The 27,783-nt window shown below is 38.1% G+C and overlaps 1 protein-coding gene across 4 annotated transcripts in view; it reads right to left on the bottom strand.

The window, feature by feature from the left end:
• Nucleotides 1-27,783, bottom strand: part of DMXL1 (Dmx like 1) — a 69,569-nt gene that overhangs the window by 4,749 nt on the left and 37,037 nt on the right. The window contains exons 22-41 of one of the 4 annotated variants that reach the window (XM_053408555.1): nucleotides 26,930-27,095; nucleotides 25,720-25,972; nucleotides 23,830-24,908; nucleotides 21,032-21,223; nucleotides 20,555-20,631; nucleotides 19,633-19,760; nucleotides 18,411-18,659; nucleotides 13,592-13,764; nucleotides 12,472-12,605; nucleotides 11,882-11,967; nucleotides 9,706-9,907; nucleotides 8,656-8,773; nucleotides 8,106-8,168; nucleotides 7,148-7,234; nucleotides 6,305-6,426; nucleotides 4,969-5,110; nucleotides 1,822-1,872; nucleotides 1,495-1,555; nucleotides 1,118-1,245; nucleotides 576-668 (exon numbers count right to left, since the gene is read on the bottom strand). In XM_053408555.1, the coding sequence (XP_053264530.1) occupies nucleotides 576-668; nucleotides 1,118-1,245; nucleotides 1,495-1,555; nucleotides 1,822-1,872; nucleotides 4,969-5,110; nucleotides 6,305-6,426; nucleotides 7,148-7,234; nucleotides 8,106-8,168; nucleotides 8,656-8,773; nucleotides 9,706-9,907; nucleotides 11,882-11,967; nucleotides 12,472-12,605; nucleotides 13,592-13,764; nucleotides 18,411-18,659; nucleotides 19,633-19,760; nucleotides 20,555-20,631; nucleotides 21,032-21,223; nucleotides 23,830-24,908; nucleotides 25,720-25,972; nucleotides 26,930-27,095 (3,604 nt within the window). The remainder of the gene's footprint in view (nucleotides 1-575; nucleotides 669-1,117; nucleotides 1,246-1,494; nucleotides 1,556-1,821; nucleotides 1,873-4,968; nucleotides 5,111-6,304; nucleotides 6,427-7,147; nucleotides 7,235-8,105; nucleotides 8,169-8,655; nucleotides 8,774-9,705; nucleotides 9,908-11,881; nucleotides 11,968-12,471; nucleotides 12,606-13,591; nucleotides 13,765-18,410; nucleotides 18,660-19,632; nucleotides 19,761-20,554; nucleotides 20,632-21,031; nucleotides 21,224-23,829; nucleotides 24,909-25,719; nucleotides 25,973-26,929; nucleotides 27,096-27,783) is intronic. The other 3 variants (XM_053408557.1, XM_053408556.1, XM_053408558.1) reach the window with 3 other exon arrangements.

Below are 27,783 nucleotides of genomic sequence, written 5' to 3'. Positions count from 1 at the left end.
CTCAGCCAGTATGGCAGGAGTATTAAATGCTGATAAGATCTCGCATCTGTCAGCAACCATGTAGCATGCAGTCTTCTGCCCTAACTGCAGTTTCTGGGTCAACTGCAAGGGAACCGTAACATTCATAGTGCATTGCATTATTCCCATCTTGAAGTCCCAATGCCACAACTATTACGGTCAAGCTCTCCCAGTCCAGGAATAGTCACATCTATCATACCAGCCAAAGCTGGTAAGGTGTTTTTTGTTTCGTTTTACTACTTTTCATTGAACAGAAGGTCCCTTAACCATATCATAACATACTTTTAGAAAGTCCCCGTTTCAGAAGTGGTTTGCCATTTGGCTTGTGGGTTAGAGAAGAAGAAAGAGCACAAAACCTGCAATTTTTCAACCAAGTATATTTAACAATAGATGTTTAATGTCTCACAACTATTTACTTCAAAGTATGTGTGCAAAGCATAGGAGGAAAGTACAGTCAAGAATATAAGCAGCTTATAACAATTAAAATACAGCTTTTCAATGTCATGGTGCTATCAAACAAAAGCAAGCTGGGGGGAGGGGAGACTTTTTAGGCTCACCAAATATGGTTTGGGTGTGCTTCCATTAAGTAGAGACGTTTTCCAGTTTGTTTGATACAGACTTATAAACCCATCACCATCAACGATCCCAAACTGGGGAAAAACAACAACATTAAGAATATGAATATATATGCAGTTCCAACATATAGTGTTTGTGTTTGTGTGTTTCTATATTGCCCATACATTTAAACTTATTGTATCCTAAACGTTTAAACCCGTGGTTCCCAATGTGGGGCACACACCCCACAGGGGGGCCATTTGATTTTTAAGGGGGGCAATTCTAGAATGAGTTATTAACAGTGAATGGCCTTTTAGGCTTCCTCCACGTGAATAGGAGTTCACTTTTTGAATAATAAGAATTATATGTTACTGGGGGGGGGGGGCTCAGGATTTTAGAGATTAGGTGGGGCATAGCCCAAAAAAGGTTGGGAAGTGATTTAAACTTATTGTATCCTAAGCTACTGGAAGGAGCAACCAGAGCATTTCATAGAAACACATTTTTTTAAAAAAAAAATCTCTATGAGATACAAAAGGGAGGCTACCTTATTGCCTTGATAATTGAATCTCATCCGTGTAATCCTGGAGTTGCCACCAGACCGGAAACATGTAATTTGCTGAGAATGACCCCACTCAAACATTCTCACACTGCCATCCTGAGCACCTGTCAAATCTGGAATAAAAAATAATCCATAAAACTTCAACACTTCTTTAAAACTAAGGTATAGTTAAAATGGCCAAAAACAGATTCAATCTGAATTAAGAATTATAGCCGCCTACAAGTACGCTGGTTTTTTCCTCCATCTTTTTAAACAAGGGGCACTTTTCCTTGTTGGATATTTTCAAACATTTTTTTCCATACACTGCATAATAAATTGGGACTATTGCAAACATCAAAATGGCCTTGAAATATTAAACTTACAGTAAGGTAGTGTTGGGTGGGAAGCCATTCTTCGTACATTATTGATAGCCTTCTTGATCATCTGTTAGATGTGCAAAAATAAATAGGTAAGCTGCAAAATTGATCAGAAGCCTTTAAAAGTAATTAGTGATGTAAAATGCAGACGCTACCAAGTTTGTTTACCTTCATGAATTTGGGGCTGAAATATGGATGGAAGTCAATGAAAGCTACATAATTCCCTCAGCATTAGTGCACACTGGTATCAACAGAACATAACCCCTGAGTGTGGGAGCTTTCGTTCCACAGGACTAAGGGTCCCAACAGAGACACTCTAGGCTGCATTCTTACCTCTTTTCTTGCCAATTCCTTTCTGATTCCATTAAAATTATTGGAATATTCCTGTATATTGTAAGGTAAGTAAGACAGAGGTAGAAGCAGAAGCATGTAAGAGAGAGGCAAACAAACTTTTACAGAAGTTAACTAGGAATGAAGAACATTGTGTTTTGCATTTAATCAATCACAGAAAATTTAGTTGTGACTTATCTGCATTAACTGGAAAATTATGTATCTAAGTAGTCTTCGGTTAAAGAGCATGTATTACAGTAGGTAGTTAAGGTATTGACACAGGTATGTGGCACATTCATAAAGCCTAATTTTTAAGGAGTATCCTAAATACTTCTGCAGCTTCTCCTTTCACACTTAATTTGTCTCCCCTGCCCCCGTTGCTTTTACATATGCTTCTTCCTCCAATTCTTATCCCCATCTTCTCTACTCCAAGTTTATTTTTTACTATTTTTTAATATTAACCTTTTATCTCTTTATTTTCCATCAGTACCTCTTTGCCCCTCAGAAGAGGGAGGAGAAGCATTTTGATTTGGTAAGTGATTAGCAGGAGGATAGGAGAACTGGAGTGTGGGTGTGGAATTTGGAAGGGTCAGAAGATGCAGCAGCAGCAAGCCCCAAATGTTTCCTTCTCCCTCAGTTCATCCATTCCCTCCTCCTCCTTTTCTCATATTTGGCTGGGCACTCTGTCCTCCCCCCCCCCTCTGTGTGTGTGTGTGTCTTTTGCTCCTTTCCAACTTTTCATGGTACATCTCACTCTCCAACCCCCTCTTGCTTCTGTGTGGGCTTATGCACTCACGGTGCATGTGAGCAGCTACTGGGAACAGTGTCAGTCCCACGAAAAGGCTATGAAGCCCACTGGTGGTTCCTTGCCCGCAGTTTGAGAAAAAATGTGGAGCAAAAACAGAGTTTAAATTACATCAAAAAGGCAGACACATTAAGGAAAGTGTTTCATTCGCCAATATCATTTGAACGAGGCATTCTTCCATAGCTAGCAGTGCCTATTTCTAGGTAAAAGATTAGGTAAAACAAAACATGTACACATCCAGCTTTGCTGAATACCGCACACTTGCTTTGGTCTTCCTAGTGTAACAGCTGAAGGGAGTACTCAAAATTCCTTCCACGTGGATGTGTAAGTTGCGCAAATACTTTAGCATGGGCAAGATGCCCAAGTTCTCCCTTTGGATGTTACATAAAAACCATAAATTTGAAGTGAGAATTCAACCTTGCAGCAAAAGAAGATATATGGTAATTACAGTGCATAGGATCACAGCCTTGCTACTGTCTGAGCAATTACTATCTTCCTACAGTATCACTGGGCTCAGATACACATGCCTTAGAGATTTTTCGAGATCTTAGTGTAATCCATTTTACTTTTGCTTTATTTTCTCTACTTTTTGCAAAGGCAAAAATGACCGAGCATGGATACAAAAATCAAAACCGAGGATACATATAGAACCCTTTCAAGCAGTTGTTTTAAGTAACTAGTTCCAATATTTTATAAACTGAAGCTAATCCCTGCTAATTGTATCAAGTTTTATCTTTTTTGCTTTGTGTTTGGCAATTTTAACTCACATAACTGCAGCTAAACCTGCCATTTTTCCTCCATCAGGAAATAAAGGGCATGAATGAGGTTTGTAAAATATATCCAATGCCCAACGTCTTCTGGGCCAATATACACATAATGGCTCATGCATGTCTCTTTAAAAGAATCATCAACTAAAGAGTGTAATAAAGATACAAATACAAAAATTTAAAATACAAAAAACAAGTGAGCTTTCCTAATGTAATAGCAAGCAGCTTGCACAGCCTCAGATTCCTACTAGCAGAGCTGATGTGAGAACTCAGAACCGGTGAGGATTTAAAATGTTGGGGAGTAAAAGTAGAGAGATGTTTTCATTAGTGTTCTCTTCTGAGGAAAGTGTCAGAACAGTTGGACCAGAACTAAAACTTCAGAATCGCTTTAGAGACAGCATGGAAAGGTAACCAAAGCTAAGGAAGAAGAGGTCCTGAGAGGTTGGGGAATCCAAGGGGATGTTGATGGAGTCAACAGTGGACTGAGTTACATTGGACCAAGTGAAACACAGATGGATAAAGAATCCTGAAGAAAATGAAAACACAAGACACACAACTGAGGACTCGTAAGTGACTCTCAGTTTCAGCACTCCCACCCCATAGTAAGGGCACAGAAAGACTTGCCCCTATTGTAAAGAGTTGTTGTAATGGTTACAATTAGATGACGCATGCAAAGCATTTTGAAAGCTCTAAAAGGTACTATATCAATGCTGTTTTGTAATCAATTATTCTGCTTAAAGGAAACTGGGCTAGGCAGTAAATAAAACTAACTGGGAGTAACAGTGGCTGTAGGGACAATTTTACAAGACACAGCTTTTCTATCATTGTAACACCATGATGGGAAGATCCACAGCTAGTAAATTCTCCCCACGTACAAAGGTCATATCAAGAGCCAGACATGAAGATCAGTGAAACTCAAACAACAACAAAAAAGGAGAGCTCAATCATGTGTAAAATTAGAAATAAATGGCCAAGGAAGGAAGGAAAGGAAGTAAACCCTAGGCTGAACTTGGATCTCTCTCAACGTTTATCCTTTGCACAGCATAAGAAACTTCTGGATAATGGGCATCAGCACCAGGCTCTGCCTTTGCCTTGCTTCTCCATTTCTGCCCTTTGAAAGGAACCGATGGCAAAAGAGGCAAGCTGAGGAAACTAAGTATTAGCATGGTACCTTTTGGAATGTTCAAAATGCTTCATGAATTTGTGTCACATTTTCAACCACCATATATGGACAGATTAGTTTTATAATTTCTGTGCTACAATTAGGGATTGAGAATTCAACCAGCAACTTCTTAACTGATATATCATGTTCTTAGACAATGCACAATTACTAAACTTTGCTTTTGTTTCCAACAGCATTTGGATTGTCTGCACTGAAGAAAACTGTTAAACGTATGGATTCACACAATAACAGAAGTGCTGAGAGTTTCTTAAGTAATTATTAATCTTTAAAAGAATTAGAAGTGTATATATTCTGAATATGATTTATAACACCTAATAAAACTTAAATATTCCATATTCAATATTAAGTGTGTAATAGTGTGTAATTCAAGGATTATTCTATCGCAGGTGACTCACCACAGCAGCACCTCTGCCAGTCTGGGTACTACCAAGCCAAGGCATGTTGATTGGAGTGCCAGGATTGCTGTGAGTATAAGGAGTAGTTCCCTGAATGTTTCCCAGGTCATCACGAGCATGGATAACCAAGAAATCATCAGCTCTATAAAGGAAAATGTTCTAATGAGAAATTTATGTTGCAAGAAACGGCAGTTGTTCAGCCCATCTGCAAATTTTAATGCAACATCTCTAATTTAGGCTACCGTAAAATGGTAAGAAGGGTCTGCGTCAGGCTTCAGGGAATCGGCTTCCTCCCCCCCCCCCCCGTGGTAGTAGATTAGAAGATCAAATGAAAGGAATGCCTTGCCAGTTAGAATATTTCATATTTAATAATCACAGCAAGAGAACAAAGAACACATCTCCTAGAAATGGTAAGGATCACACACCCCTCTGTCCCAATTAATCTATATCACTCCTATGTCTTGTAATCTGAGTTTGTACCCTCTGCGCTTTCTGTTCTGAGACTTTCTGAGCTCTTTGTGACCTTGGGGAGGGTGGTGGAGGAATGCTGCTCAATGACTGTGAATCTGTCAACCCTCTCTCTCCCAGGGTTTCTTCTTCTGCTAGCTGTTCCCCATTCATTATTTCCCAGCTTCTGCCTTCTAAGCTATGTCCCTCTGCAAACCACTGTTCCAAATCTATACTGTCGTGGAAATATTCAGGAGCAGGGGGAGGGGGTGGCTCCCACCATTTCTCCTCAGTGCAACCCTCCTCAGCATGGTCCCTGACAGTCTGCTGGGTCTGGCCAATGGTCCATCTGGTCCAGCATCCTGTTAACATAATGCCGTTAACCAGATGCCTGCTTATACGTGGCTCTTTGAATTCAGAACTAAGGCGACCATATAACCACTTCAGTGTCTGGGTCAAAGCAGGCTAGTCTTTTGAGACAGCATGACAGCTAAGCCAACAGCTGCCAAGGGGGGGGGGAATGATTGCTTCTGTCAACACAGGTGGATTGTAAAACCACAACAAATAAGGGTAACAGAAAGGCAGTGCTAACATTGGGAGAAAGGTGGTCTGGGAACTGAAGCAAACAGAGAGGGGGAAAGTCCAAGGCTGAGGAGATAAAGAAAATCAGGATGGAGATCCCATAACACTCTTAGATAAATGCTTTAATAACTTTTAAAAACTAGTTGGATTAAGAAATTAACAGTGTATCATTATCATTTATTATTATTATTATTATTATTATTATTATTCATTTCATTTCTATACTGCTTTATATTTTTAAGAAAAAAATTAATTCATGTACAGAAGCCAATGTTAGGAGATATAGCCAACAAATGAAAAAATATACCCTTTAGCTTCCACTTCTACATCATCATCAACCCAAGTATAGATCTGTGTAGCAAGAATTCCAGAAACATCTAGTTCTTGAACATCGTGACTTGAAGCTATTGCAATGCAATTCCTGTTGGCCTACAATATACAAGTGTAAGGGGAAAATAATAAGCTCAGGACACCACCGGTTAACAATACCTTTAATTCCACTATTGCCTGTTCACCACTGAATACAAAAGCCCCATGGAAGCGTGAAGTTATGAGTGTGACAGGGTGTTTAAATGAATCCGCATTGGCAGAGTTCCACATAGCTTCATATCATTTGGGTTCCCAACCACACCAATCAGCTACTATTCTTTGGGTGGAAAGTGCAGAAGGTTAAAATATAATATCCATGCTGCAGTCAAGTGCATCTGGTTCAGCAAGCTTGTTTCCAAAATTGACCAGCCAGATGCCCCAGAAAAACCATTATCAGAGTATGATTGAAATAGCTATCTGCTATCAGTTTTTCAGTCAGTATTATTGCATTTCAAAGGCTCAACTGGATGAAAAGCTGCCCATATATATGATTTTTCATTTATGTTGTACCCACTCAGTTCCATTGCAACCATCTATTTATGTTGGTAGTAGACCAAAGTTTCTAGAACAGCAGAATTATTGCAACAGAGATCACTTTGCCTTTTGTGCATGCAGAACACAACATAATATTGACTGTAGGAGAAATAAAAATGGTGTTATTACCTCTAGCTAAGATCTGACTATTTTCTTTAAATATTACAATAGCTCTTTCTTCTTGTGAGCCTGAACTACAACATTCCAAAATATTCATTTTTTTAAAGCACCCCATTTGTGTGCATACCTTGTTGACAGCAAAAGCAGTGATAATGTCAGACTCTTTATGGATAATTCTAGCTTTACTTCCAGGGTATCCCATATCAGTCTCTATCTGTATATAAAAGTGAAACAGAGAGAGGGGGGTCACAGACATACCCTTTTTTAATCAGTAAGATTTCTATCTTTCTAGCTCATGCTGAAATATAAAAGCTACATATTAATCAGGAAGAGTTCTGTGCTACTTGAAAGCATGTTACTTTTAATTAGTTCTAGATAGTCCAGTAAAAAAAGGTAAATTGTTATAAAAAATTAAAACACATTTTAAAAGGTGTAACAACTTTGCATCCTATCGACTTTATAATCATTTATTGTCCCATCACTGTTATATTTAGTGCATAACCAGAAAACTAGAGAAAGAAAAGCAATTTCACATAAAGATGAACCATGTCTACCTATGAAATATTTAAAATTGACTCAGTATCTACCATTTAATAGTTCAGAACCAGTCACAAATAATGTGAAATTTGTCAAGAGCAGCAATAACCATATGAACAATTCTACAAGTCAGAAGGTTATAGAGTGAAATCTTCTGTTTTTGTATGTTAGGCCTCTGGTACCAAGCACAGAAATATCAGTATACACATTACTTATGTACTTGTCTGACACATAGAAGTATCTATGAAGGTTTTACAGGTTGCTGGTTGTAGCCTTTAAACATAATTACAATTAAAGTCTGCATAGTTTATCAAATACAAATAAAATTAATCCACAAATCTGCAAGATTTGACACAGTTGACTCTGGGGGGAAAATCACATACAAAGGAGACCAGATGATTGCTGGTATTAGTCTACTCTGTATCTTCCCAATCAATACCAATGAACCACATAATGTGTTAAACAGTTAAAACACACACACACAAACAAACATTTTGAATGTAGGCTATAGTTTTCCCATATCACCATTTATTTTATTTCACATATACCTTATTGATTCCAGGCTCTTCCACTGAAGTACTTTTGATATGTTCATTTTGGTCTTCTAATGACTACACCAGAAAAGAATAAATCACATGACAAAAGACAAGATGAGACTAACATGCAACTATGAGGCAAGGTTAACAATTACATAGTAGTTTTATGAATATGCAACAACATTTAACTTAGTGGAACAAAATTGTGGAATGCTGCAATAAACTTTGAAGTACATTCTCAGAATTACATCAGAAAGAGTTCTATACCTACGATACTATGGTGAAGACTTAACTCTCAGTTCACAAAGGGAAACTGGACAAACTATAATAAATGTATTTATACCAAACAAATAATACTCCCATTATATTGTTCTCCAGCCAGTGAACTTTACTGCTTACACATTAAGCATATGCAACTTTTGTACTTGAGGAATGTGGTGCCTTGGAAACTAGAACAAGCTTGGAGGGGTGACCCTGTGAGTTCAAAAATTTGAGGAAAGCTGGCTTAAGAAAAGCCAAGTTAATGTTATTAAATTTCTGTATAAAAACATACAATACATACCTCATTCAAGCACCTTTTCTTTGAAAATATGTTTCTGATGAAGGTTTCCTGGACCATTTCTTGTTTAACGAGGTATTGCCAAAGTCTCTTCACAGATAGTGCATTATTACTTTTAGACCTAAAAATGAAGAGAAACATGTTTTTAAGCATGCTGCAGTTTCAGAAGCGTTTTCTGTAAGCCCAGTTTAGTCCCACTACCCTTGTAAATCTGGCAGAGGAGAATCCAGATTTGCTTATTGCTCAAATCAATGCCAGGCAGGATGCAGGTGACCGCCAAAGAGAATCATTTTTTTGCCAGCATAAAATTAATAATCATGTTAACCTATTCATATGGAGCCAAAGAACTAATCCCTCAGGTTTGTTTCGTTTCAAGGAAGCTAGGTTTGAAATTAAGATGACCCAGTCTGAGCAAGGAGTGCAGATGTCATCTGAAAAAGCAGCAGAGCGTCTTAGCAAATTTTGATGAAGCACAACCAAAGGTAACAGAAAGAAGAAAAAACGATAAGTAATAGTGTAAAAGATAAAATAAAAGAGAAGAAACTGGATAAATAAAAATAAGGTGGGTGAAGAAGCTCTCTTATTTCCATAAAAGTCCTTATGTTTCCTTGCACATTAAGGTGAGACTTCCTTCAGAAAACAGCAAAAGGTATTTCATTTGATTTACTTACTTGTTTGTATTTGTAGTGTTCGGTTTTGGAGAACTAGCGGAAAGGCACAACAATATGTAACTTAACGCACCAGTTACAGTCCACTCAAACTCCATGTTTATCTGCACGATTCATGTTTGCAAACTTGTGGTTGCTTTGCCTTTCCACTTTTAAATATACAAGTACATTAGAATACAATCTACACGCGCGCACACACAAAATTAGTGAATTGTCCTTAAGTACTATCTGCAGAGGAAACTTGCTTTGAGGTAACACACCCACGCTATCCTGAGGTACACTTACAACACTAATTAGAATGTATTGCCGATATGGAAACGTGAATGACAACGGGTTTAAAGAGCATGAAAAGTACAAAAACGACAGAGCCCCTGAGCACACTTACTTGAAGGGGGTGTTTGTTGGCTCTAGCAAGGCTTTGTGGCGAAGTAGCGCAGGGCCTGAAGAGGATGCATCTTGAGAAGTATGAACAGAAATGAAGTTTTCTGGCGGGCCGCCATGCATCTCAAGTCGCCTCAGAAGAACCTGCTCCCAGCGTTGAAGTATCTTTAGTACTGCATGACACAGTGGGGAACTAACCGGAAGCTCTAAAACAAGAATAAGTTTTTCCTTTTTTTTTTTTTAAAGATATTTATTAAGTTTCCAATTTTTTTTAAACAAACAAACAAGCAAAAACAAAACAAACAAAAAGATTAAAAAAAATATCGTTCATAAATCATACTTTTCAATAACAAATTTCTCAGACCTCCTCATACTTCTCCTCCTTGTGTTCTAATTAAAGTTATTTGTTCAGCAAATCCTTCACTTAAAGCATTACAGCTTATAATATTACCTTATTTTCCAGACCCTTTTTTCCCATCTATGTTCCTTTATATCATTACAGCTAGAAACCACTCAATTTCAATCCAAGAATAAGTTTTTCCTTAACTGCAATATATTAAGGAACTTTACACTCTATTTTCTGCTATGGTACTGCTGTCACATCAACAGCAGATTTTACTCTATGGATGGAGCCTGCACATTTTCCTGTCAAGACGCACACAAGTGAGGCAACCAGAAAGTAAAAACAAAATCAAACGGACACATAAATTTACATGCTAAATTTGGGCATGGGCATTTATATGTGCTAATGAACTGTAGCAGTAGCTATCAAAGCAAAGCTGAAGATGGCAAACTGGTTATGAAATGAGGAATAACAGTTCTTTAGCCCAACCCTAAAATCCTTTATATATGTTGTTCATGTATGTATAAATATTTTTAGTTACACTTGATCCTGCCTTTCCTCAAAAGAGCTCAAAATGACATACACACCTTTTTTTATCTTTGTGAAATAGATTGTGACTGGCCCAAGGTAAGCTAATAAACTTCATGAATAAATGTACATTTGTATCTTCCCAATCCTAGTCTGGCACCCTCAACCAGTACATCACACCAACACCCTGGCATTAAATGGAACTTAGTTCCTCAAAATTATCCTTAATATGACTGCATCTGTTAATTATTTTCAGGGTTTAACACAAAACAGACCCTTTTCACAGTTGCATAGATTTTAGCCTGTTAGCTAGCTGTATGTGCTTTTTATAAAGGCAGTATAAAAATATTACTGCTAGAACATGGCTTGGTATGTAACTTAAATATATGCTCGTTCAATGGGAGCTCGGGTTTAGCCAAATTTAATATTTTAGCTGGCTGTTGTACTGGAGGATATAAAAAAACAGCCTCTCACTTTAAGAAGCACTATAAAGGGAGGCTTTAGCACCTGCGGCTCATGATGATGATCTTGCAAAACTTTTACCCTTAAAACTCCTCTCACTCAGTCCCTTTTGAATATTCACTCACAAAGTTCAAGAGGGATCATTACTTCAGCATCTGGACATTATATTAGCTTCTCATCCACATATTTCAAGAGTATTGTCCCTGTTATACCTAATTGCAAATTCAAATGTAAGCCTATCGTGTTTTATGACTTCCTTGATATTGTATGTGGGCTGGCACTGGTCTGTGACCGAAATAATAAAATTCATTCATTCATATTTCAAGAAGGAAAAAGAGAAGGCTAATTTTCTCAGTCCTTCAACAATGCCATCCCACAATGCCTTTCAGGAAAACAAGTTTGCCTGTCACACCAACTAAAACTCAACTAGGCTTGTAACTCCAAGCAAGGACGGAAAAACAGTTGCAGTATTATGATAACAGATAGAATCAGATATGTATAGATGGAAAATAAGATATGGACATGCATGAATGAATAATAAATATAATGGAACCATGGAGAGGGTAGAGGGAAGTCAAGGGATTGGAGAAATCCCACACCTTGATATTACATTGATGTTTATTTTATATTGTTTGTTTTGAATAAAACCAATATTTTTTTAAAAAAAGTAACTGCAAGCAGGGATGTACACATATGTGTACACATATGTACACATTATTTTTTTCATAATCAAGAGTTGTATAAATTTTATGAAATAATAAAAATATGCACCAGTAAAATGGGTTACTTAAGGAATATGAGGGAATTCTATATCAACAAATCCAAAAACCCACTAAGACAGACTTACCTGAAAGATCATGCCCAGCCATAGGGTAGAAAGTCTTCAAGTTCTGGAGGACAAGCTGAACCATAGCCAACCGCATCAGAGACCAACTAAACAGAATACACAAACAAGTATACACGAGCTGTGAAAAGATAATACTGGTTTCCCTTTCCTTTTTATTATTAACTAAGGGGTGTTCCTCTGCTTGCTCCATACACCAACTCCCTTCTCCCTGCCTCAGTTGTCTTCCCCCTAGTTTCCCTCCTCAGGACCACAGAATTTCCCCCGCCTCCTTCCATATTCTTCCCCAAGATTACAATGTGTTCTTCCTTCCTCAGCTCCCAAACCCGCAAAGGGTTGCAATATCACTCCACATCCCCCCTCTCTCCCACTCACAATGTAATCTCCCCCACCTTCAGTTTTCCCTTCTTTCTCTTCCTCTCTCACTTGCCACAAAATCTGCAAGTTCCAGTTTGTGTACAGAAGCACTTTGGTGTGTGTAGGAGAGAACTTTAGATGGAAAGCTTACCTCTTCCCTAGATGCCTCCCATTTCATAGATGAAAACAAATGTAGAAACAGTAAAGGAAAACAAATGAATCAAATCATTTCATACCTATATGAATTTGAATTTGAATGTTCCTGACTCTTTAAGTCTGATGAGAATTCATCATCACCTTCATCATCGCTGCTTTCCTGACTCTCCTCTGAGTCATATTCAATTCTAGTTTGTGATGATGGAAGAAATGGCTAAAAGGTAAATGGAAGTCTCAATTGAGGTAAACACAAAACAAAATACACTTGCTTCAAATACTTAGGGAGATCTGCTTATCATTTCAATTTCAGATTACTTTTAGTATGACTTGGTTTGAAAAGGGTAAAACCAATAAAGAAGAACTTATTCTTTTAACCTTAGAAATACAGACAGGAAAAATGCCAGGTTCCCTCTTTCATTTATACTTACCTTATACTTATACTAATACTTTCATTTTCCCATCTGTAAGACACCCCCACGTATAAGATTCTCCCTATTTTTGGGGACTCAGATTTAAGAAAATGGGGGGAGATGTATCTGTGTATAAGACACCCCCTAATTTTTGACATTATTTTTAGGGGGAAAACCTAGTCATACACAGAAAAATACTGTAATTCATATATTTTGCACACCTTTCCTTTTATTTCTTGGCACCATTTCCTTTCAGAGTTGCCTCCTATTGTCCTTAAGCTACTTTACTAATTACCTAGCTTTTTACAAATAAGATCAGTCCACAGCTGATGTGCTCGTTTTTCCACCCGCTTAGTCAATAATTCAAGGTTTAGAGATTGTTTTTCAAGCAGGGTTTTTGGAATACAGTAATTCAAGTAACATGTCATATTAAAACACTATTTTAAACCAGAGGTGGAGAGCCTCTTGCTCACAGAACAAACTTGGCCTGCTAGCCCTGACCATTTGGCCCGCAAGACTGTTTTGGGGAAGCCATGTCCATCTGCCCTACATCTGATATCATACATTTCATCAGGTGCGGGATGGGTAAGGGCTTAAAAGATGCATTCAGTGGTGCCAATGAGGGTATCTGCTTGAAGAAGCAAGAGTTGATTGTACTTCTTCCTGAAACTGGATTCTGCTTTTTGCCAAGAAAAACTACCTCACCAGCAAGGCCAGTATGTGACAGAGTGAGAATCACTTTGGCTTATGGAAAATATTCCAAAAGTGAATAAAAATTAAAATAAAATACCTTTGCTATGAAGTAGTCCCAGATACTAAGTTCAGGAGGAATAAATTTCTCTTTGTAATTTGGGGCATCTTGTTCTATCGAGGGTAAAGTAGTCTGTGAACTCTCTTTTAGAGAGGATTTTGATGACATTCTTAAAAACTTCTGTTGCTTCTCACCATCATCTAGAGAAGAGGCTGCAGAGAGAAAAGTACGCATCTTTTTAGTAAAGTTTGGAAACCACTTACCAGATGTCTATCATCAAACTATTTAAGAATAAATGTTAAAAATCAATGTCTTAATTGCAACACCAACCACCAAGCACAAGTCTAGTACAGTATTAGCAATTTCAAAAATCTCTGGCTTCCAAACCCTTAATCCTTTATCTATCCTCTCCCTTAACCCTACACTTCCAAAGAGGTGCAATTATACTGCGAAAATGCTTAGCAAAAAATGTAACTTTCATTTCTGCATACCTGAGAAATCAGATCTCTGACTCTCATATTACAATGCAGACTGTGAATTTATATCCCCACAGAAGAGCAGCATGTGGTGCTGCTACAGTATTTGCTAATAGTAAATAAAATCCACACTGGCATGCAGGTTTTAAGAGTACATAATCTATAAATGGAAGTGCACGATAACACAGAAATAATTCAGATTTATTTTTCCAGTATATAATGTCACAAAACATGCTCATAAAATTCTCCTTAAAAATGCAACTCACTTACCTTAAAGATAAAAACATATCTGTTATAATACAAAGTACTTTAAAGTTTTCTTAAACTTTGGTTTTTAGCTAGCACATCAAACATGCACATGCATTGCTTAATATGGTGCATTAGTTTTTGAGCTCAACGAAAATAACAAAGCTTTCTTATGTTTGAAATGAAGGCACAGGAAAATAAGCTTACAGAAAGTGTTACATGATACAGAACTTGAGAAATAATGGATCTTTTGAATTCTTGCTTCCACTCACCCCCATCTAAACAGTAACCACTGTGCTTAACTGCTTTCTTGATTTAAATTTCACTGTTTATGCCTGTAGCAGTAGTAGGCTATTTGTTATGGAACTACAGACAAATGCCAAACTTATTACAGGAAATGAAGTCTCACTGACAAAGTTTCTGACTCTACAAAATAACTAAGGAAATTTATCTAAAAATGGTTTAGGATTGATATCTTAAATGGTTAGGAATATTCTTGTACTACTTTTTCTTACACATGGCAGAGAAACAGAGAAAGAAGTTAATAAAACATGTATATAACAAGACTAACAAAAGAACATAAATAAGTGACAATATAAATCAGCGACAAATTGAATCCAAACATCACTGGATAATTTAGATTCTTCTATTGTAAAAAAACGACAAGTCTCATGTTAATAGGCTATTTAAATGTATAATATGAATTAGGCAAAAATTCCAAAATGCCCTTTTCTTATTAACCACCCTCGACTGTATCATGTTTTACACAAGCAGCAAGATTTGAGCATTCCTTAGTTTGCATTGGAAAACTGCAACCATCAGCACAGCCAGTTTGCATTCCATTTGCTATCTAAAGTCCCAAACTGCTTGAAATGACTTTAGGGAGGTTGCTCCCACAGAACTACTTTGGCATGGCAATTTTCTGTTTTATTTTACTATTCTTTTGTATTGTCAAAACAACTGAGCACCCTAAATGAAGAGGAATATGGGCTTCTAGTTATTTTTTAAAGGTTGACATTTGCACTGTACAATATCCTTACAGCATTCAGGACTACTCAGCAGATTGTTATAATAAAATAAGAAGAAGTGTCACATCTATATGTTAAATACTTAAATATCTGAATTTAGCTGAAGGACAACCAGCAGAATCCAAAATGGGTTGGAATAATAAACATCTGTTTTGTCCACCCCTGCTTCCAGTTCACAGTGCAACACCCATTTATTAGTATCTATATCCTCCACTAAATAATCATCACTTTAGGCATTCCAGGAATACAGATCTATTTATGGAAGACTGCCAATCATTCACTGTGGAAGATTTCTCTTTCAGAAGTACTGTTATTAAAATATTTAGTCCAACGGGTTAAAAAATAAGAATTTATTTTCAACCTAAATGAAAATGCTAACACACCAAAAGGAAAGGAGAATTCTGATTATGGTCTCCCTCCCTCCCTCCCTCTCTCTCTCTCTCTCTCTCTCTCTCTCTCTGTGTGTGTGTGTGTGTGTGTGTATTTTGTTGTACTCCATTCTGGAATCTGAATTGGATGGAAGGTGGTACATAAATTCTTTAAATAAATGTGTGTGCACATATTGGGCTGGATCTTGGAGGTTTACTCCCCCACCCCGGGTCTCTGTCATCTCGGCCTCCTCCAATTAGGCTCCTCAGTGTGAGGCCATCCCAAATCACAAATACAAAAAGAGTAACTTTTTACAAGTATTAGACCTGTGACATTTTGGAAGACATGTGAACACAAACTTGCTTTATACCAAATCAGAGTACAGTGGTACCTTGGTTTAAGTACAGCTTAGTTTATGAACAACTTGGATTAAGAAGGCTGCAAACCCGGAAGTAGGTGTTTTGGTTTGTGAACTTTGCCTTGGAAGCAGAACATGTCCGGCTTCCTGTTGAGTGTGCTCCATTTGTAAATTGAGTCCCCCGCTGCTACAGGAAAGCACGCCTTGCTTGAAGAACGCTTTGGTTTAAGAACGAACTTCCAGAACAGATTAAGTTCATAAACCAAGGTACCACTGTAATTGGTCCATCTAGCTTACATGTGCCCCGACATTCAATGGCTTTCCAGTAATGGGCAGCCATTTCTGGATCTTTCTTCCTCTGAAGCTTCTGACAGTGATTCCAGCCTTCAACCACTAGTCCCACCTGAAATCTTCTTACAAGCATGGGAGGAACACAATTTTATCCCTGAAAATTCCACTGTAATCCAGAGTTTACAGACACTGACCAAATCTATTTCCTCTTTTCTAAAGTGAGCTCTCCAATGAAAAGCAGTTAATCCTAAAATATGTGCTTGCATGCAAGTTCTAATGAAGTCGGTTTTGCTTACTTCCAAGTACATTCACAGATGACAAGAGCTATAAATTTTACCCTAAAGCCACAAAGGAATCCATTATCAGAATCCTTCAGAATCTAAGTGTTGACATTACTCATATCTAATCTGCATACCACACAAGTTTACTGTAGGTTATAGATAGAAGGGACCATGAGGATCATCTCTACAGGAATCTTTCACCCAGTGTGGAGCTCACACCCATGACCCTGTGATGAAGTCTCATGCTCTACCAACTGAGCCATGAACTATTCCTCAGGATCATTTGTTTGGTGTAATTAAAAATTATCTATAATGGATTATATGTGGACATTTGAATACAAAGCAGCATTTTGCTGTGGTCAAATAAGCAGGATATGTGAATGATGATGTTTAAATAAACTCTTCTCTGCCAAGGCCATTTTGTGTCGCCTATGCCAATCACAAATCAAATTATAAATCAGCCAAAATGAAATGTTAAGCAGGTCACATTGCCAGAGGATCTGTAGACGCCAAGTTTTACACTTATATTATTTGCTGCCCTACAACAATCTTTGATGGCGACTGGATTCATTTTTGCTATGAACTAAAGGCGGCTTTTATATGCTAAATTAAGAGTTAGAAATCCACAGCCATATGCATGGTCATGTGACACAAAACAAGCAGTCTTCATGAGCAAAATAATGTATGGGAAATATTTCTGGTAATTGCAAGCCATGTTCTTCCTTCAATAATGAAGTTATTTAAAACTGATTTAGAAGGGATTGTTCCAAATGTATGAATGACCAATGTGGTGGGTTTTTTTAAAAATTTTCAACTCCAATTCATATAGTTAACATCATATAAAGAAAACACAATAAAAACCTGAGGTCACGACTTACAAACAGAAATTTTTCTTTGTATCTTTATTCCTACATATGCAAGATCACATATCAGCACTGGATTTAAAAGCCTAAGACTGAAGCTAGTATCTTGCCTGCAGCTTTGGTAGGACTATGAGTACTGATGGCAGTTAGAGATTTGGTAAACCCCACACATTCCATGGAGAATACTACTACCTGGTGTGGGCTAGGCATAGGGAAGTGCCTACCTGCCAAAAAGAGAAAACATAGGCTGCTCTTAGAGTAAAGGAATATGGCTACATCAAACAAAAATAATTTATTTTTTCACGAATCATTTAAATATCATGACAATATTTTTTTAAACTGGCATTTAATAGGCTGCACAGAAAATTACCGTATTTTTCGCTCTATAAGACGCACCAGGCCATAAGACGCACCTAGTTTTTGGGGGAGGAAAACAAGAAAAAAAATATTCTGAATCTCAGAAGCCAGAACAGCAAGAGGGATGGCTACGCAGTGAAGGCAGCAATCCCTCTTGCTGTTCTGGCTTCTGGGATAGCTGCGCAGCCTGCATTCGCTCCATAAGACGCACACACATTTCCCCTTACTTTTTAGGAGGGAAAAAGTGAGTCTTATAGAGCAAAAAATACGGTAGTTTTAGACTATCAAATACTGGAACACCTAGAACTGTTTGATTAATTTCACATGTAAGGTATGAAATGGCTATTTCAGTTACATTAGAAGTGTTTACAGCACAAACCAATGTACGTTTACTTTAGAACCAAGCTCAGCTACGTCCATGTAAGAACTACATAGGATTGCAGCCTTAATGCAGTTATTTACTTAATTTAACTATAGCAGATATGAGGAAAGACAGTGCCAGACAGCCTAGCCAGTTTATGCAGCAAGAACAGGAAAGAACAGAGTTCACCAAAGTTTTATAGGTAAAGAAAACAAAGAGCGAACTAACCCATCTTTGATGTTTGTTGCACCTGGCCTTTCTTTGGAATCTTTGCTCCTCCACCAAAGACAGCAAACCACATTTTGTCATTAAGAGGATGGGCCACAATTCTGTACAGCTCATTGCTGGAATGGGTGGCGAGACCATGGATGAAGAGGCTAAGGTAGACTGCTGTCAAAATTTCACAGAGCAAAACTGTGATCCCAGATTGCGCTTCTTCTCCGGTATGATTTAATAACTGGATTAAAGCCATTATACCTAGAAAGAGAATAAGCATTCCCTAGTTTTTAAACACACACAAAAACACAAAACAATTCTCCCCAGAGACAATCGTAAACTTACTGTGAGCTATTTAGGGTGTTTATTCGTTATTTGTGCGGTAATTGCTGCAACCCACCCAAACCAACTGAGTATAAAATGGAGTTTTTTGAACTGAAACTACATCAATGCATCCTCAGGAATAGGCCTGTTCCCCAGAATGCACTTAACAGAATCAGAGTTTTGGGGTGTTCTTGGAAGCCCTCAGTTACCCTCAGTGGCTAGCAGTGACTTTTACCAGCTCCCGCTGGTACATCAACTACGGCAGTTTTTAGATAGGGCTAGTCTGGCCATGGTAATTCATGCCATAGTACCACCTCAAGGCTCGATTAATGCAATGCATCCTTGGGCCTGCTGTGGAGGCTCCAGTTAATGCAAAACACTACAGCTAGATTGTTGATGGGGACAGATAATCACCAGCACATAACTCCGGCAAATGCTTGTATTGGCTATTCATATGCTACTGAGTCAAGTTCAAGATTCCTGTATTAATTTACAAGGCCCTTAACAACTTGGGCCCAGGTTACATCAAAGACGACCTAATCCCTTATTTTCCTGCCTGAAGGTATTTGCGGGAGTCACTAAAAGTGGTTCCCCATGGCTCAGATATAAGTCTTGTATCCATCAGGAGCTGTTTGTGTTTAAGTCCTGTACCCCCAATTTTAGGGAAGAGGCTTCCTCCTGTTCACATTCTGGCACCAACTGAAGTATGTTTTTCTTCCAGTAGGCATTTCAACTGACATCTGATTTTGTAGTTTTAACTGATTTTGACCCTTTCTCTGTTTTTCTTGAAGACCTTTCAGAGACAATTGTAATTATACAGTATATATTGTTTAAATAAACCAAAAAAAGGAACAGCACTGATTATTGTCACGAAACCTAGATAAGACGAATAAAATCAAATCATTACTACCTGGCCACTGAGATGGTGCAGTATTGGGAGTTACTGTTTCATCTAAGCTTGCTGTCCTTAAGGAATGCCGGTGAGAAAGCAGCAGTGTTTGGTAAACCGTTCCAGTGAATTGGTTTGCTTGTAATGAGCTATTAAAAAAGAAAAGTTAAAATTAAATTAAATTAAGCTACTATTTCTATTAATCATGGCACTTCTTTTATTCTTTTAGAGCAGGCATAGGCAGACTTGGGACTACAACTCCCATGATCCCTAGCTAACAGGACCAGTGGTCAGGGATGATGGGAATTGTAGTCCCAAAACATCTGGAGGGCCGAGTTTGCCTATGCCTGTTTTAGAGTGTCTTTCAACCTACAAACCCAGTTCATATAATGCTAAACTATAGTTTGTTTAGCTTAAGTCTAATTTCCTTTTCCACCAAACTCAACCAGGATCGCTATCATGGTTTGGGGTAAGCAAACCAGGATCGTACACCATGGTTTGAAGTTGGTTTGTGAATCTTATTTTACACTGTAGTTTGTAGTTATGCACAAACTTTGTGTGCTGGTTTAATCAAAGATTGTTATACCACTCTGCCCCTACTACCCACATGGTTACAGAGTCATAAGCAAAGAATAAAAAAGGGTGGAATCTGGGGTCTGTAACTTACATCTCCAGAAGGTATGAATAGTAAAAAGGACTGAATGATTATCTTACCATAAGTAGCTATAGTTCTGTTAAATAAGAGATGTAATTAAGTTTGTCCATTTACATCTAATACTTCAGAAGACCACAGAACATAACCCTTTATCATAGAATACACACAGAGGCAGAAGCTGGGGGGGAAGTTTTGTGTATTTTTATACCTTAAGTAGGACTGCAAATAGGGAATTATTTCTCTTGCTGAGCATCAAAGCTCACATTCATTTATTTTAAAGATCATTACCTGTAGCTGTGGCCACCACAGAGAGACTGGTATATGCAAGCTGACAGAGATGCAGCTAACGTATGCATTACATGGATCTGGAAGAAAGTTTTAGAGGACACATTACACATCAGGCAAGAATTGTTGTTTATGTAATGTTGGAACCTCTCATTTCCAGAAACAAATTATCAAGTCAAACACAGTATGTCACATGACATAATGTGCCAGCATCTATTTAAAAATGAACAAAACACACTTGCACCAACGTGGTCTTAATTAAAGCAATTCCAAGGGCAGACTTTTGTGCCAGGGAATACATGTGCGTAGATATAAATGGGTGAAATGCAACGTAGCATTTAGTGCAGTATGCATAAACAGAAGAAAGTTCTGTTGTGCAAGTGGACCCTGTTTCGCTTAGTCGAATCCCACCATATTTTCAATTGTTAAAAAAAGACTTATTCAAAGACAAAAAAGAAAGTTACTTGTAATCATACTTGCCTTATTATTTTGTACATCTGGACTGGGAGGTGCATGAAGGTTTACTATAGCATGTAGTATGTCATGAGTCAGGTTACTAAGATGCAGCAAAGGATTGGCCACCACGGTTTTGGCACTTGCAGTACAGGCAAACAGAAGCGGTATTGAACTCTGCTCAGATACGGTATTAGTAGGCGAATGAAGCAACAGTTCCTTGGGGGTGGGGGTGGGGAGAATAATAGAAAGCATATTTTAATAGCTGAATTCTGGAAATACTAGCATAGGTTATTAACAGTGATTGCTTCCTTCTTACGGAATTCCTGCTGATGATACATATACACACTTGAAGTGATAACGTTAATGGTTTGCCTCTTCCCTCTCAAAACATTACTCAAAGCTAAACAGGAATCCAGTATGTTACTATATAAGCTGGTGACCAGCCTGGCAAATTACTTGCACTTTTGAATAAGTGATGTTTCGAAAGGGGCCTTGTGATTGGGCAGGGAGCATAAGGTTTCTGAATTGACCAGACTAATTTATGATCCATGTCCAATCAGCAAAACTTTCACCTGCTGCATCCCGAAGTTTCGATTTAAGCCCCAGCTCCAACAAATGACTACTGAGACCTGAGATTGGAGGGCTCTCTCTAGATCTGGTTGCAGGAAACTCTGCCTCAAGCTGGCCCCTATTAAGTTTTAGGCATTGCAACACCAGTAATTGTGTTAAGCTAAATTGCCAGTTTGTGTCCACACGCAGCAATGAATGTTGCATGAAGCATGTTTCTCTTGTGAAATTCTGTGCCACGTGGTGATGTATACAGAGGGAGGTGCAGGAGTGAGTGGCAGTTTCAGAACCATTTTCTCTCTCATATAAGAGCACCTTTGCCAATGGTTACCTGCCCAGAGTATTTTGGGAGTAGATTCACTGTTGTCTCTTTTTGGTGGTTTATCTCCCTTTACCATTTAATGTCCTTCAATTATGCAATTTTGCTGTGACTGCCTTAGCTTCTCCCTTGTTGTATTTTTTTTATCTTTTTGCTAAGGTAGTCCTCCATGTCACTCTTTAAGATTACAATTCATCTATCTGAGAGTAAGTCCAACTGAAATCAATGGGTCTGACTTGTGAGTAGACATGTAGAGGATTGAACTGTTGACTTCAGACTAGTTTTTTGAGGAAGGGGAATGAGAGATGGGAGGTGAAACTGACATTCCAAGCCTTATTTTCCTCAAAGGAGGAATTTGAAAGGGGAGAATGAGAATAGATCCTTTAGAAATCACAGGATCCCCCCCCATAGAATCTGTGATTTTTATAGTTCAGTCCATATGCATGGATATAATACATGTGTGATATAATGGTACTTCCAACAGCATGCTTTATTAACCAGAGGGGTCTACTTTTGCACAAAACTGAAGTTATTCCTGCTTTGCTGTTGTGCAGATCCATATTGAAAAATGTTGCCCCCCCCAAAAAAATTAATGGCTGACCATCTAGTATTGCAGATGGAAGTAGAGTAGAGTAGAGGAGAAATTTGTGCTCTTGGAGCTACTCAATGCATACACAACATACACAACAGTGGGAAGGTGAAGATGCAGCAGAAAGATTGCCAAACTAGTTCAGCAACCTGAAGGCACTAGTCCCAGTAAAGTTAGAATAAACTGTTGCTTGTATTTGTCTACATTGTAAACAAAGTGACAGTGCAATAAACAGAAAAAGCATGTCTGAAATGAGAAAATGAGTTGATTATTGTGGCATGTGGCATGGAGGTCAGCCGTATGTTGCAACAATGGGAAATGTCACATGACACACAAGCTCACTTATAATTCAGTAAGCTTCAACATGACAAACTGCTCCTGTCTTTATCCTAAAAAGGGTGAGGCATCTCCAACCCGCAGGCCAATCTTTGCCTGTCAGGGGGTCCAATTTTGCTTGCTGGCCATTTCCCTCAAATCATGCTCACCCACCCAGCAGCTAACACCACCAGATAAACGGATACTTTCTACTTCTGCTCAGCAGGGAACAGGATTGTACAGCCAAGGCAAGATTTTAATCTCCACTTATTAGCTGATAAACAGGGATTACAGTGCTTCTCAAAAATGCTTCTTAAAGCAGTTCATGTACTTCTGGAATTAGGTGGGCAGCAGTGGGGAGAAAAGAAGTTTCCCCTCCCCTCTCCCCAGTTACCACCCACCTGGACAAGTGTGTGAGCTGCTTCAAACAGCACTTTTGTGATGTAATGTAAGGCACCCCTCATGTTCCCGTGTCAGCTGCAACAGGAGTGTGGGGACTGCCTTAAAGCGCTTCCCAAAAGGGCAGTTTTATGCAGCTGCACCCTTCACTTAAAGGAGAAGCGGTTGAGTGCTTCAAAAAGCGTTTTTGGAAAGGGCTTTTAATAGAGTCCCCATGCTACTATTTCAGGCTGAAATGGGAGCATGGGGGCTTTCTTAAAGCCTGTGCAAGTCTCCCCATACCCCCCTGCTAATATTCTGAGATTGGGAATGTAAAATGGGAAGGGGGAGACATGCAAACTAATACATTTGGCAGGTGGATCAAATTTGGCTTGCAAAGCCAATCCTGAGAAGGTTCTGCCTCCCCATCCTTAAAGAGCTGTGAGGATACTAGATATGATAGTTAAATACTTATGTGTAGATGCAAAACTATTTAGACATGTGTTATTTGAAGAAATTATAGAGATCTCTTTATATACTGAACCAAAAATACATTAATGGGCACTATAATTATATTTTGCCAATAATATACTTTTCCTCTTAACTATTCATATTTTAATATTACATCTATACCACAAGGAGAAAACTCCATACCTGCTGAGATTCTTGAAGCAGTAAAATCAGTTCCATACGTACAGATGCCAAGCCTCCACCATGAGATCCATGAAGGATACAGTAACTTAGAAACATTCGCAAAAGTGATTGATATTTTACAAGCCACTGTCTTCTCTGAAGGTATTCTCTCTGCTGTGTATTTTGCTGTGTGTCTGATAGTTCTTCGGTCATTTCATTTGATGAAGGTTCATCCATTACTGGGCTAATTCCTGGCTGAACATCTTCTGTTTCAACACTATAGTCACAGGTTTTCTGAAGAGCTACAACTTCTCTTTCAAGCCAGTGATACAGCTGGTATCTTAATTTTCCACCATCTACTTCATAGCCAGTAGATAATGTACGAAGCTCCACTGTAAGGATCTTCAAGCATGCCCTAAATTTCAACTGTGCAGAAATGATGTCTTCTGATGAAGTGAAAACCTCATTTTCGGCACCTGAACTGTAGGTTTCTGTATAGCTAGAACTAACTTCATTTGGTTTCTCACTCATTTCCTTCTGCAAAGGTTTCATTACAATACAATCTTCACTTTCATCATCTTTGTCACTGTCCCATTTCAGCTCAAAAGGCTCATCCTGGAAAACTGTGCTCGGTTGACTCCAGTCGAACGAAAGAGCAGAATGTGAATGTTTACCTGATGACCCATCTGAAGATGATTCCAGACCATTGACAATAGGTTGTGACCAGTCAATGCTGAAAGGTTTGTTATCCTTTGATTCCAGTGGTCCTGGAGAAGAGGGTGAGCAGCCTTTACTAGTGTCCATTAAGCTAGATGTTCTTCCTAAAGGCTTTGACTTTTTTACCACTTTGGGCATCTTCGATAACACTTCCAAAGCCAGCATGGGACAGCCAGCTTTTAAGTGAGCATATGCAGTTGTAAAAAATAATCTTCTTTCCCTTAAATTGATTTCATCTGCCAGTCCATTTTCTCCTGTTACACAAATCCTTGTGGAAGATAAATCAGAAGACCCAAAATGGCGTCTCAACAAGAGAGGGTGTGTCCTTAGGTAATTATAAAAATTGAACACTGAAGGGTTACATCTTGACACATTGCCTTCATCTGTAAAGACAATGCATCAGAGATTATTGTTAATGATTTATTTATTTCATAAAAAAACAAGAACCAACCATTTCCAGTTTTAATACAATAAATCCCCTGGAACTACAATTTTTTGTAATATTATCCCACCACTATGTTTATAATGTGTAGTAGGACTCCCCAAGAGGTTTATATTCAAAACATGTAAGAAAATTATATTTGTATCTGCCTTATAAAAAGAATCACATCATGAATTCATTTAGCTCAGTATTGTCTCCATTTCAAACAATAAACAATTGGTTTATCATTATGTGTAAGAAAGTTGGATTCATGCACTTTGTACTCATGTACTCTTGCTCTCTTCTCATATCCTCCAGTGTGACCATGTGAACAGACTTGTATTTCTGAAAAATTATTGTTTCTACAGAAGAAAGAAGTTCATGTCGAAGACAAAAAGTAAATAGCAGATGTCTACAGATATTCTTCAAATGATATGATCATATCAAAGTAAAGGTTTTCAAATACATAGTAACATACCTGAGAATCAGCACTGTTATGATCACTCAAAGCTCCCATTTTGTAACTAGAATGAGACTGTGACAGATTTTCTTTCTGACCCTGCCCACTTTCCCCTTTGTTGAGAGATTCATTTCTTATGTAGCTAAATGTTCGTTCACTATTCTGAACAATGTCCATCTGGACTACCAGTCTGAACCAGAATAGCAATTCTTTGCTGCCTTTTACTGATATAAACTCAAAAGGTATTTTCTTCAGATGATAGATTCTTTATATGTTTCCTAACGAAGAGCATATATAAAACGTCCCAGCTTACCTTCCTCATCCAAAATGGGTTGGCTTATAAGAGTATCAAGAGCATGGCTATAATCCTCCAAAATCCAATAAGCCATACTCCGAAGAAAAGGATCAGCATGTGTGCTTGATGGACTCTCTTTAGTATGATGTCTGCTTCCCAGAATTCTCTTCTGTAGAACTGATTTGTAAGTCCCAGATACTTCAAACTCTGGCTCATAAAGTCTTGCTATTATAAGAGCCAATTGAATATCATTTAGTTTCTCTAGGCAGACCTTTTTGAAACAAACATAGGATTACTTTTAAAAATTGTTTCTGTCAATTTGTATCTCCACTGGGTTTTGTTTTAAGAAACTTAATATGTAAATGGAAAACAAATGTTGGATTACAGCTCATTATTTGGACAGCTTTCTAAACAATCTACCTGCTGATATTTTGTAGTAATGTCAGAAAAGTATTCAGCCTAATACCCAACAAGTTAATTAAAAGCAAAGCTGGCTTATGAAGCTCCCCCCCCCCAATAAATACTGTTCTTACCTACAGCTTCCATTTTCAATTAACTGCAGTTTATTGTTTTGTCTGAATTTGGAACTGCAATTTTAGTTGAATTATGGCTTATCTCCAAAAGCCAGAATCAGAAACCAGAGCCTGAAAATGGCTTGTTCAGGCAACTATGAAATGACCAACTGCAGTTTGTTGAAAATCGAACGGGGTGCTTTTAATATTCTTACTGGTGGAAGAGTGGGGAGTGCCCACTAAACCTAAATGTAATCAATATTTATTACAAATGTACATTGATTACCAGAGAACAGAAAATACAAAGTGTCAAAGTTATACACACAAAAGAAAGTCAAAGAAAAAGACAATCCTAGACCCAGTACCTTAATGCCAGTAGTAGCTAAGTCCTTGAAATAGGTTGTTTTTTTAAGCAATACAATGTCACTAACTTGAAATCATGAATATCAATATGCACATTTTAACTGAGTAGAACACTGGGTTAAAGAGAAAAATCATAAGTGCGTTGGAGATGATGTCACAGTCCCTTCTTTGACTCCAAGTACAGAGGCATTTGAAATCTTTAACCATAGTAAGCCAAGCAAATGACATTTTTCTTTTAAGAATTCAAGCTTCATATTTTTCTATAACAGCACATTACTTAATTATGGCAATAGTTATAGCCCCTGTTCTAAATATTTATCACTAGTCTCAAAAGGTAGTTTCATCCTACTTACCTCAACGGCATCTTTTAGGTGACCAGCCAACAAGAAAAACGCTGCAGAATGTTCAAAGCGTTGTTTGCCTAGCAGTGAAAAGGCATTCTTTAATGCAGCTTTACGCCATCTGTCTTCAGTAAAATTGTGTCCAAAGAACTGCGTCATCTTAGTGTCGTTTAGAGATCTGAAAATGCAAATATTTAATACACATGATTAAATCAGAATGTATTCTAATAAGTAAGTGATTGGTTCAGGAGCGTCCTGGGGGGAAAAATACTGGTAAGAATATTATCCAAATATCACAGGGTAGACCCTACTCAAAGTTCAAACAGCAATTCAACTTGCTTCTGAAAATTTCTATACATTAGGAAAAGACAGGACCACCGGTCTTATCTGCAAGGCACTGTATTTCTATGTGCATGCAAATATGTTTTCTTGTGGGTCTCAAGCTCACCTAGAGGATGAAGAAAGGAACACTGTTTTGCTTCAAAATACCCAAGTTTCTGGATTTTACTCAGTCTGAAACTGCAGATGATGAGTGTACTCTCTGTCGGGTCTTCTATGGCTCAAGCCGGTATACTGCAGTGTGTGCAATTAGTTTTCAACATTTGCTTGTCTGTTACTTTGTACCATTAGTCGTTGTCTATCATTCCTGTTTTTGTTTCTGAGTTGCGACTGTGGTCTATATGTTCCTCCTCAGTGTGAGTCTTTCTAGTCCCCTCCTGACCCTGGTGTGATCTAACTCAGTTTATCAGTACAGTAGTACCTCAGGTTAAGTACTTAATTCGTTCCGGAGGTCCGTTCTCAACCTGAAACTGTTCTTAACCTGAAGCACCACTTTAGCTAATGGGGCCTCCTGCTGCCGCCGGAGG

The sequence above is a fragment of the Podarcis raffonei genome, chromosome 11 (assembly GCF_027172205.1).
Source record: "Podarcis raffonei isolate rPodRaf1 chromosome 11, rPodRaf1.pri, whole genome shotgun sequence".
Taxonomy (NCBI): domain Eukaryota; kingdom Metazoa; phylum Chordata; class Lepidosauria; order Squamata; family Lacertidae; genus Podarcis; species Podarcis raffonei.
The sequence above is the reverse complement of the archived record's forward strand: the minus strand, read 5'-3'. Positions and strand labels throughout refer to the sequence as shown.